The following is a 13,409-nucleotide window of genomic DNA, read 5'->3' on the forward strand; positions in this document are numbered from 1 at the left end:
ATATTATAATTTCTCTGCTTACGAGCGAAAAAAAAATATTGTTAAAGTCGTCACGAGATGTTACTGTATTTCTACCGTCGACAATCGATAAAAAAAAACAATTCATAAAAAAACGCGGTGTCGGATGTCGGTGATTTGTCAAAGGGTTTTTTTTCTTTCGTCGAAATAAAATTAATAATCACACATTATCCGATAAAATTTACCTCTGAAATGATTTAATTAATTGATTTATTTCGACGAGAGAAACAATTGAAGAATAAAAAAATCCGTTTGATGTCACCGACAACACCCCGGGTTAGCAAAAATCGTTGGATCACCCATACTAACACATGATATATTCTCAGTAACTGCGCATTACGGGGAAGTAAAAATAATAATTCTTTGATTTTTTTTTCGATCTTAGTGCGTATCTACGTAAGTCAAAACATCTTCGACAAACAAAAGTCGAGGATTACCTGTATGTGATTGTTGATGATCTAATTTTAGGTCAATCTCGAAACTTTATTTAAATTGGGCATGTTCTGTTATAACTTTCAATATTTAATTTTAATTTTAATATATTGATTATAATTTTATTTTGATATTTGAATTTAATTTTAATATAATAATAATATTTTTAATTTTGATATTTAATTTCAATTTTTAAATTTAATTTTTATTTCGATATTTTGTACGCTACTGGTTTTATCCTGCTGGTTAAATCGTTGGACCAAAATCGTCGTTGGTTTGGTCCGTACGCAGCATAACACAGTTTGGAAAACGCAAAAGTGAGAATAAATAGCCTTTTCGAGGTCGACGTCCTTTATTATGATTATCAGTTTCTGTTTTCGCCTCGTTCTGTGGGCTCGAGTTTGGTTCGTTCTTGCCCTTTTTGTTTTCGCATTCGTGCCGGCAGAGGGCGCCAGTGTAGCCCCATCCCTTCACATTTTGCGCCCACGCGACTTCTTCAGCTTAATTCGCTCGTTTATTATCTTCAGACAAAAAATAGATTTCCTCCCCACGACACAAAGGACAAGTGTCACAAAGTTTATTGTATATACTTTTTATTTCTTTAACAGCATGGTGAAAAATCGTCGATATAACGAGTTTTGTAAGAATAAAAATAGACATTTCATATTTGCTACATATGTATAGTACCATGACAGGTAGCCCTAAATCGACAAATTCAAACATTTTATATAATATAGATATTCAGATATTAATTACAAACCGCAAGCATATGTATGCTTGCAGCAAACGAAACATTTGGACAAGCTGAATTTGTGACATGAAGGGAATGCTGTTTTATTTGTCGAAATAATGAGGTCATACGAATTAGCAATGACCTAAAGAAACGCCCTTCCCAGCTGGAAACCACGAGCACGTACATGGCGTACGATTCAGTGTGTTTGCGCCTTTAGACCCACTATGCAGTAATCATAGAGCAAATCGAATTAGATTTTCGAATCCAGCCGTGATTTCAATCAACGACCTCTCAATTGGTAAAATATTGTTTAACGAGTGAGATAGGTTTGAGCTGTAATATTAACTATAATTGTCTTATATTTGATCTATAATATAATATTTCAGAAATAATACTATCATAATTTAAAACGATTTATATTTCTCTCACAATAAGTAGAAGACTGTATTTAAACTAATACTCTTTATATTGCCAATATAAAGAGTATTAGTTTCAAGTATTGCCAATATAAAGAGTATTAGTTTCGTAAGCCTTAAAATATATTAAAGTTTGAGCATTTATATTGGTTTATTAACTGGAAATTGTATTATAATACTTCAGTCATATTATTATTATCATAAAAAAAGTATTTTAATTTCGTAAATAGCCAGCAGCATAGCTCGGACGTTAAGCTTCTGCTTACCGTCAAGAAGGTGCCGGGTTCTATCCCTGAATGAAAATGAATTTTTCAGAGTATGCTGTTGGTCGGACCTAGATTTGTGACTCCAGGTTGATCGTTTCCTATCAGAGTTTGCCAATTTTCTCTGATTTCATTGTTGAAACGGTTCCCGGAAAAAAAAATTGGCTAAAAATCCTTCCTACCTACTATGTCACCACTATTTGAAAAATTTGATTGATGTACAATAAAAATTTATGTACAATTCATAGATGTCTCGTTAATTTGCGAGTTTTTTCAGTGTCTCGCAATTCAACGACTTATAATAAAAATGCTGTATTTGTATTTGTAATTGGCCAGGAAGGCGCATTGGGATTTACCTGTAAGGCCTTCCTGGTATATATGTAAAATAAAATAAAAAAAAAATAAAATAAAAATAATATTCCTTTCATAAAGAAAATAATTTTTTTTACATACATATCTGAATGTCTATTTATTGAATTCGAATATCATATATAATAATAATAATACATATTAGAGTGCCACTTTGATAAAGATTTTTTTTATATTTCATTGCATACCCCAACGATGAAATTCACATGGAATAATTTTATTTTATTATTTTAAGGATAACCAAAAGAACAAAATTAGACTTGTATTTAATACATTATTAACGAACCACCCGAATTTTTCGAAAAATCTCTATGAGAGTCCGCGTATTTTTCGCAGAGTAACGCTAAAGTTCCGTAAATTAAACATACTTCCTAAACTTCTCTAATTGAAAGAAAGCTTTTTTCAGTTGTTTTAGACCGTACGAATTATCAAATCAGTATTTATCAAACTGTGGTGACTGCTATATTCAATTGTTTTTAAAATTTATATACATACATTTCAATATATTTTCACGTATTAAATAATATCTACATACATACCTTAAAGATCACTGTATTATTCATTTGAATGAAATATTCGATTTGAGAAATATTTATGCTACGCGAGAAAAAACCAGTCAATTTCAATATTTGGGATTTTAAATATTTTTTGATTATTATTATTTTGGAATATTATCGATAAATTCATTGGAAAAATGTCAAGTTTTAAATCATAGAAATATATATATTTTCTAAATTTATTTATCGATATTTTGGATAACGTGTGATATAGTATCATATCTATAAATGGAAATAAATCTTTTAAATAATACTTTTTTTACTAACCTCTTCTTAGCTTGCATATGATTTGGTCGTGTGACGAAGTTTGGGATCTTATCCGATCGTTTTCAAACTTTGCCATTTTGCTCAGTTTGGTCATCAATATAATTTTGTATGAAGTTTGGAGGATTTAAAAACACACATTGACATTGAAAAAAAAGGGTCAATTTGAAACGAAAAAGGGTCAATTTGGAATGAAAAACCTGTATTATTGTGCGATATGCAGAGTAATGCAACGTTACTTGTAATATATCATATCGTAGTAGAATCTGTCTCCGAGTAAATTAATACCTAAAAATAGTGCATTTAAATTGAATATGACTGATCATAATGACAATACAAAAAAGTAATTTTTCATAAGCTATTATAATACACATATAAATAAAGTTTCACGAGTCTTATACATATGTAAACATGTACATAATTGTACAGTAAAATTCATACAAAAAGTTCACAAGGATCCCAAAACTTTTATTATAATGATGTTCGAACATTATAAAACATTAACTATTACCCCAACAGTACACTAATTCACAACAAGCACTAAACTATGTATCTAACGATCCGTCCGGAGCAATTTGCTTAATTATCGTCGAGCGAAACTTTCGCAAAGACACACAGAGAGAGAACGATTCGTCGAATGGAAACAAGCTAGGAGCTTTTAAGCGATTTGTTGTATCGAATGGGCATTTTCACGACGGTAAAATCTGTAAATTTCGTTTCAGAACGAGAGAGTGAAATACCTACTATGTAGGTACTAAACTCGTCGACTCAAAAGAGCTTGCGGTTGAAAGTAGCGGTTTTGCTCGAAATTCCAGTAATGGTTTTTGCCAAACTTTGGATCGTCGTTTGAACTCGCAAATGCAAATAGTGGACTTTGAACACATCTATGTATGTAAATAGGTATGTATGGTTTGAAATTTTGTTCGAACTTTGAGGGAAACATCGGCTCCAAGTACGTACAACGTTTTCCATTCAGTACATAGTACGTACGTAATGGTCCTTTGAGTTGGAACTAACTTAATATTTTTATATACATATATGCATGTCCATCCGGTAGTAAAGAGAAATAAATAAAGAGACCTATTAAATTAGGATGGAGTGCATTTGCACGAATGAATGTTGTTTTTAAATTAAAAATGCCACTCTGCCTGAAGAGTAAAAAGATCATCGATTAATGTGTTTTGCCATTGATGAACTATGCATGTGAAACTTGGAAATTGAACGTTAATATGCTACAAAAAGTCCAATGCACTCAAAGAAGTATGGAACGCTGTATGCTAGGCATAACGAGGAAAGAGAGGAAGCGGAATACGTGGGTGAAGAGTATGACAAGGGTAGTAGATATAGTGGATAGAATAAGTAGATTGAAATGGCAATGGGCGAGCCACGTGGATAGAAGAATGGCCGAAAGGTGGACAAAATAAGTGCAAGAATGGTACCCGAGAGAATGCAAAGGGTAAAAGGAAGACCGCAGGGAAGATGGGTAGACGAAATTAGGAAAATGTGTGGGGTGAGATAGATGAGAGTTGCGCAAAACAGAGTGGAAGCATGTTGGAGAGGCCTTCATCCAGCAGTGGATGGCTTTAGTTAGATGTGGCTGTAGATGGTGATGATGATTCAAAATATATTGCGAAAAGGCGAAAATAAAAGATAAAAATAAAATAACTAATCATTTTATTAAAAAAGGATCCATTGATGAATTAAAATTGACAGAAGATATGTTCCTGTGCAATCGTTTAAATAAAAATAAATTAATTAATCATATTATTAATGAAGGATCTATTAATGAAATAAAATTGCCAGAAAATAAAATCCTGTGCAATCGTTTAAATGAAAATAAAAAGATTAAGATTAAAAAGAAAATAATTGAACGTTATGTTAAAAAAGGATTTATTAATTTGTCAGAAGATATGGTCTTCAACAAATTAATTATAAAAATGAATAAAACTATTAACATGAAGATAAATAAGAACACTTGCGATTTAACTGCCTAGCTATATGTAGTAACTTGTGATTGAATTGTTTAATAAGTAACTAGTACTTGTGATTTAAATACGTAAATATAAGCTTATTACTGTAACTACTAATTTGTATTACAATTCGAGACTTGTATCGTAAATCTCAAAACATGTCAGCATAGATCTCGTAAATACAAACTGCTTTGTGCAAAATTATGTTTTTAATTATTATAATCTCTTACTTGTCCCCGTAACATAAAAATTGGCGGCAGCGGTGGGATTACATTGTACATAGTATAGAAATTTTGTATATACAGTCATATAAACGATAAGAAAACGTGTCTGGATTTGAATGGTTTAAGATTTTCCTTATTCTCAGTTGTGTATGTATGTACATATATATGTACTCACTTACGGTTCAATGGGACGGTCTCATATTAAATTTGGTGACAAACGGTCACGATTTAAAGGCGACAAGTTACAAATGGCCCTACATGCTGAGAAAAGTGTGTGTGTGTGTGTACACTGACTAAAAAGTGTGGAAAAGTTTTTCTTTAGTAGCAAAATGTCGTTCACGTACCGCTACAGAACGTGAGGACAAGGAAATGGGGGACAGTTTTATGTTTTTTGGCGAAATTAAAGGCACTTGTGGCGAGAGTGAATCCAGGGTTTTTCAAGATGCCAAATGAGATAATTTACCGACACGCGAAATGGCGATTCTCAAATTGTAAAAAAGAAAAGTTTCCGACAAGAGTAAAATCTGCACCCCAAGGAAATTCAGACGGTTCAAACTAATGAAAATTCATACAGTAATAGAAACGTTTCAAGACTTCCGGTGGAATGTTCTACTTCAATCCTCCACATTTAGCCCAGCTTTAGCACCTAATTAAACTACCATGTTTTAAATTAAATAGGATTTTTTTAAGAAGGAAGAAATTCGATTCTAATTTTAGTGACGCTGTGCAAGAAAAAAGTTTTTGGATTAAGACGCTTCATAAGAGCTAAAAATACATATTTGAATGTTTTTTAAATATTTAATTTTTATCATAGTCCCATAACAGGTGAACAGACTTAATAGGGAAATATCTCTAAATGAAGAAAAGTGAATTTATGCCACTTCCAAATACATCGGCTCATATAGAAAAATATTGTACTGGTCGTTTTATTGTATTCGATAAATAAACCGTAGGTCGTAAATTTCTGCTTATAATATAATCTAATATATAATTTCGAAAGAGACTTCGTATGTATGTTTGTTTGTCTGGGTCGTAAAATCCGCGACGTTCAATTTAATAACAAGAAAACGCCAAAGCGAGCGCAGTAGGCGAACAATGCGACCGAACATTTTGGGCGATTAACGTCAGGCACATCTTCGTCGGAGAATTTTCAAAAGCGTCTAAAGCGATATTTTTTCACCATCGTAATACATTTACTTATATTGATGACCAAAATGAGCAATATGGCAAAGTATGAAAACGATCGGATAAGAGGCAAAATTTTTTTTTGAATTGTAATTGTAAGTGAAACATAAAAGAGGTTTGTAAAAAAACAAATGTATATTCAAATAAATTTAATAAAATTTTTACTATTAGATTATCCATGTTTAAGCGGTTTATATTACAAATACCAAGCTAAGCCGGGTAAAAATACTAGTATGCATATAATATATACTGTACACCCCTCGTATGTATGAAATGTTTAGAAGGTACTTTTAAAGTTCGATATTGTTTAGAAAAATGACGTGGAAATGTACAAAAAAAACGCATGGTAGTTTCAGCCACTCGTGCAAATATTCGGTTCGCAAAAAATTCAATATAAAAATTAGTTATATAAAGTATTTCATATAAAGCTGTCTCGATAAAAAGAAAGCCTGATATTATTTACCATGGTTATACATTATTTATATACCCGCAAATGGTAACTACAACGTTTGCAAATTCAACCGAACACGTATAAATATTTAATGTTGCTTTATGTTGATTTATTCGAAAGTTATACCTAGTATGTACATATGTATGCAAGTACATACATATGTAGCAGAAAATTTATGTTATACGTAATTCGTTCCACAGTTGAATTTAATACATAATATTAGTTATGCATAAAAAAGTTTTACAGTCCAAAATAAGCAACCTTTTATACGATTCACTATTCATTTTTCTTGATTCACTTTTGTACAATGTAATGTAGTTGTTGCCAAAATAAATAAAGCCCACAAAGGATGCAATATGCTGCAAGTTGATGGGCTGTGGGGAAGTTCATGAATATAAAAACCAAACTTTCTCGTTCATACCATGTTATAATATGGGACGATGAATGGAAAAGTGGCTTAAATTATAAATACAAACTACATACATGAGGGTTTCAGTAAAAATAATCGAATTCATGACTTCCAATTTCAAAAAAATTTCATTCCAATTATTTATAACGAACGAAAATTTGTTTACCTATTATGAAAATTTTATACCACTTCTCTCTCTCATGCATACGAAATTGCATAAAATGTATCCATTTTTGCAATTTAAAAAAGGGATCAGTAAACACTTAAAATCTAAATGTAATGAATTTCAAAGTTCTGTAGACTTGTATACTGTATAAATAAATATAATTATTCAAATACAAAAAACACTCACGTAATGTGTGTCGTCTTCTTCGTTGTAGGCCAACTTAACGATTCCGTACGAACCCTGCAATAAAAATAAACAGACATATTAAAGCTTAAGACAATAACATAAAATAAAATAGAGACATCTATGAACAATCAACAAATGTTTTGATACACAGCAAATTTGTGAGCAATACGTAAACGTAGGTAGCATTTTTTTTATAAGATTCAACAAATTCAAGATGCTGTTACATACACTCTGTTACGTACGATCGGATTAGGCCAAGTAGCATCCCAGAGACTGTGTGACCGTTATAATTGGTTTCAAGGATTATATTTAGACTCTAAGTGCATGTAGGCTAAACAATAGCGACCGAAGTGGCCCTTCGCAGAAGTGACCGATACCGTGGGACTGGGTGTCGTGGGAATACATATCTGGGTACATGCCTAAACAATAGGGAAGTAACCGGATGCCCTGAGAGACCTGCCCCTTATAAGGCGGTACTTACCGAGTAGTTGCAATCGGATTAGCGCGAGTAGCATCCCAGAGACTTTGTCACCGTTATAATTGGTTTCAAGGATTATATCTAGACTCTAAGTGCATGTAGGCTAAACAATGGCCGTTATTTGGTCCCTTCTCAGAAATGACTTATACCATGGTACCGTTGGACCAAATGTCGTGGGAAGACATATCCGAGTACGTGAACATTACAATAGGTAAACAAATCAGACGTCGAAGATGTCCTGAGAGATCTGCCCCTTATAAGGCGGTACTTAGGCGATATCAAGACATTCTGGACGGAGCAATGCCAGTGCGTGTATTTCCTTAATCATCAATAAATGCTGTGAAATGACTTTGGACTTTTACTTGGATCCTCCACCCACCCCTGCGTAACAATGCTAATACCTCGAATTTGCAAGAAACTGAGTGGGAGGACATCGATTTATTGGATTTGTTACAACAATAAAACTAGAAAAGTCGGAAAATTCAAACAGGAGACGGTCGACCTGTGTTTTTTTAATAACCAAAAAAATCTCGCCAGCAGCGTATTTGGCCGGGACATGAACCCACGACCTTTCTACTGGTATGAAATGGTTCGGTAATTATTCCGCAAAAAGCGGTCTCGCGCACGTCACGGAACATCTGGCACCCAAAACCTCCATCAATCGAAATTCAGGCACGCGAAATATTGTACGAACGAGAACTCGAGCGCCAGATGTTCCGTGATCGAGATTTTAGTGACTATATATGTAGGTATTAAATATTTAGATTTTAGTGACTATATAGGTATCAAAATATAGGCATTAAAAAATACAATATAAGAAATTTCATTTGAAAAATTGTATCCATGACTCAATTTCACAGAATATATCAATTTAATGGACCTTTGTTATATGCCGGTGATATAGCCAGCAGCATAGCTCGGACGTTAAGCTTCTGCTTACCGTCACGAAGGTGCCGGGTTCAATCCCTGAATGAAAATGAATTTTTCAGAGTATGCTGTTGGTCAGACCTGGACTTGTGACTCCAGGTTGATCGTTTCCTATCAGAGTTTGCCAATTTTCTCTGATTTCATTGTTGAAACGGTTCCCGGAAAAAAAAAATTGGCTAAAAATCCTTCCTACCTACTATGTCACCATTATTTGAAATTTGATTGATGTACAATAAAAATTTATGTACAATTCATAGATGTCTCGTTAATTTGCGAGTTTTTTCAGTGTCTCGCAATTCAACGACTTATAATAAAAATGCTGCATTTGTATTTGTAATTGGCCAGGAAGGCGCATTGGGATTTACCTGTAAGGCCTTCCTGGTATATATGTAAAAATAAAAATAAAATAAAATAAAATATACATATATTAATATTATTTATATATAGATACAATCGACAGCTATGAGTTATCTTATCTGCTATTCAGAAAGCAGAGCTTTCATTGAAAGCGACAAGCCACAATACGCACGTGCAATATGATGTCGCTTTGTTTCGAAACTGTAGTAATCGACTTATAAACTTGAGAAATTCAAGTTGAGAACCCCTGTCAGCGTGTAGCTCAAATGAATGGATCGAGTTATTAATGAAATAACATCTACTTTATAAGATGCCTTTTAAGTTTTAAGTTTGAATAGAAGATATGAAACGATTGATCTTTTATCTTAGCTATGTAAGTGAGTAGAAAAAAAGGTCCGCTCTAAAGCGTTCTTATTAATGAAGCAGCTGTTTAAAGTTGAGAATATTATGACTAGTCTTCGGCGTTGGCTGGCTGCCCGTCAAATAACAATAGACCGCTACAATGAAAGAGAGGGAAATAGCATGGTTGACACATACTACATAATTGGGGGATATCACACTATCAATATTATCACGCATATCGCGATCCGTATTGATAGGGTAACAGGCAGTATCAGGATAATCAGTAGCGGATCCGGATTTTTTTGAAATCTGCAGTATTGGAATCACGAAATGTATTGTGTAATAATTAGAGCCCGGAATCTGAAGGGGCTGTTTATTGTTCAAAGATTGTAAATGCATTGTTAAAGGTTTGCCGAACCTTTTTTACAAAGGATTTACAACAATTGAACAATAGGCGGCCCCTTCAGATTCCGACCTCTAGTAATAATCAACCATAGGCAATAGGCAATAATCTACGACGAAACACCGAATTATAAATACAACGTCACCGACAAAACGATAACGCGACATTATGTCTACGGACATAATAATAACGCGACACAATGTCTACTGACAAAACGATAACGCGACATAATGTCAAGGGACAAAACGATTACGTGACAGAATATCTACGGACAAAATGATAATGCGACATAATGTCTACGGAATAAATGATAACGCGACATAATATGACATTCACATGTTCAAAAACGAATTTTTTAACGATAAAGTAATAATTCCATAAAACGTGTGATGACGCCGATCTATACATGTCCTTTGACATATTAATAAATGAATTTTAGATAAGCCAGTCTAATCGAAATTTAATCGTAAATAACAATAACGAAATTTAATCGTAATATCTATATTAACCCTTTGTGTCCCAGTGGTGCCGTGGAATGACCACAATTTCATTATTTTTCCCTAGTGTCCCAGTGGTTCCATTTCGACACCACTTCGATTTTAGCGTTATCAGTGAAAAGAAGAAAAAAGAGACTGGGCCACAAAGGGTTAAGACGTTTCGTCGTGACATCAGACAATAGTGAACCATTTTGTTGTACCAAAAGCATCGTTCTGACGTCGATTTTTAATTATAACCAGTCGGCGGACAAGTTTTTTTTGCTCAAAAAATATGGTTCACTATTGTCAATTACTATTGTTCTATAAAGCAAGGGAGCAAAAAAAAAGGTTGATAATAGTACATAATTGACAATAGTGAACCATTTTGTGTGGGCAAAAGAAACTTGTCCTCAGATCTCTGATAACATCTAATATATAATTTTAAAAGAGACTTTGTATGTACCGGACATTGGTTGGGAACTTCGTAAACAAGTCAAAATTTCTATGACGATGAGTCGATTTTTTTTTCGATTCGAATAAATTTAATAAAAAAACAAATGAATATTTACTATTAGATTCGCCATGTTTAAGCTGTTTATATTACAAATACTGAGCGAAGCCGGGTAAAACAACTAGTATATCATAAAAATGGTGCTCCTTAAACTTTTATGGTCACGAAAAATTTGATCTATGCGCTGCGGGTACAAATACTTTCATCTAGCGATGACGTATTTTCTATTTTGCGAATTGAACTAAATATAAAAAAAGAATTTTATCCCCTTGAGCAAAGGGAACTGTCAATGTATAGAGTATGTAAAATGTTCACTAATATTTTAATGTAGAGGAGTTTCCCAGATTGGAATGAAAGATGCAGCGAGTAGTTTACTGTTGTTCCGTCTACGAGTCGACTCCGAATGAAGCACGGAATGAAACACAGTGTGAATGAAGCAAGAATAAATTTTAAACACGAAGCTGAAATACACAGTGTGTACTTTCAGCGCGAAGAGGTCATTGGTCGATGGGTCGCGAGACCTTATTGGCTGTTGTATACAGCTTGTTCATACATCGAGGCCTTTTTCGCGCGAACGCGCCATCAATTGATCAGTGCTGGTAAACCAGTGGTAGACAAGCACCAATCGCATATACGTTACAATATCATAGTACGTATGTATCCGTTTAGTATTCACTTATAACTTGCCCAATACAATTAGCAAAACAAGTCGCATGTCTAATTAAACTTTACTTATCAAGCATGACAAGCTTATCAATATATTTGCCGCCTCCTCTTGTCTCCACTACGCCATCGCCTACGAATAATCTACATAGATTTATCTCAGTCGTAGACAAAACCGGTTCTCGGCGATGAATGATGATTCTCAAATTTGAGCCGTGTATTTTCCGAGCGAGGGGGAGGGGGTTGTTTTATCGCCGGGTGAACTTTCCCCGTAACCGCGCTCGGACAACTTTTTAGCAAGTTTGCGCAAAACCGTGAGAAACTTTACATCCCTTCCACACTTGAAAATGCAAATCTAAAGCGAGTACAACTCCCCAGACGTCCCTTTTCTTTACAACTCAAGGGAAAATAACAAAAAAAGTACTTCTAGTACTACACACTATAAATATGTTTTTATAATTTAAAAGCGGGAGAACTCTCAATGCAAATTATTTTTTTAGGTCACTATATCTTTATGTATATACATATATACATGAGATTTTGCGAAAAGGATCAAATCTGAAAGAATGGTATATGTATTTGTATGTACATATGTACATCGTAAACAGCGAACGTGCAAAATTTAATGATAGTTACAGCTACTACATACTACTACTACTACTACTAATTTAGCACATTATTTTATTATTTTTATTTATTCCCAATGCGCCTTTCTGGCCAATTCCAAACATTGCAGCATTTTTTTTTATTATACAAGTCGCTGAATTACGAGACACTGAAAAACTCGCAAATTAACGAGACATCTATGAATTGTACATAAATTTTTATTGTACATTAATCAATCTCAAATAGTGGTGACATAGTAGGTAGGAAGGATATTTAGCCAATTTTACCGGGAACCGTTTCAACAATGAAATCAGAGAAAATTGGCAAACTCTGATAGGAAACGATCGATCTGGAGTCACAAATTTCCAGGTCTGACCAGCAGCACTACAGATATATTCAGAAAAATTACTTCGACTGTAACATATATACCAGGAAGGCTTACCAAGTAAACCTAATGCACTTTCCTAGCCAATTATAAACATCAGTAACAATTACATGTATGCAGTATCATAGATATATCTATGGGGAAATTTGATGATACTTCGAGAAAATACATATATTTTATGGAGTGGGTAGCATATTTATATAATTATTAACAAATTAGAGATGCTATAAACAGGAATTCATGAATGACAGGATATGTTGCCAATTGGGAAGAACCGTTTTAACAATGAACAAATAAATTGACAAACTATTATATAATCGATCGAGCTGGAGTCTAGTCCAAAGTCTAGTCAGCAACACTGGGCCAGGGAATGAACCCATGACCCCTCAGTTGTCAAGTCATTAAACGCTTATATTTATGATATTTAATATTTCGCCGATTTTAGGCAACAGTTTCATGTGTCAGGGATGAAATTCTAGGATAGGGTGGGTATATAATTTTGTAAGCGTTCTAAAAGGAAACTATACAAAATTTGATTCAGATCGGTGAAGCGGTTTACAATTGTATATGGAACAAATGAACAAACTTTCTACTTTAGATGTACGTTCATATGTATGT

General features: G+C 33.6%; 1 protein-coding gene across 2 annotated transcripts in view; it reads right to left on the reverse strand.

Annotated features, from left to right (window-relative positions):
• LOC143920055 (calcium/calmodulin-dependent protein kinase kinase 1) overlaps positions 1-13,409 on the reverse strand; it is a 132,857-nt gene that overhangs the window by 15,890 nt on the left and 103,558 nt on the right. For both annotated transcript variants that reach the window (XM_077442741.1, XM_077442743.1), the window contains one exon: positions 7,644-7,697. In XM_077442741.1, coding sequence (XP_077298867.1) covers positions 7,644-7,697 — 54 coding nt within the window. The remainder of the gene's footprint in view (positions 1-7,643; positions 7,698-13,409) is intronic.

The sequence above is a fragment of the Arctopsyche grandis genome, chromosome 12, assembly GCF_051622035.1.
Source record: "Arctopsyche grandis isolate Sample6627 chromosome 12, ASM5162203v2, whole genome shotgun sequence".
In the NCBI taxonomy this organism is placed as follows: domain Eukaryota; kingdom Metazoa; phylum Arthropoda; class Insecta; order Trichoptera; family Hydropsychidae; genus Arctopsyche; species Arctopsyche grandis.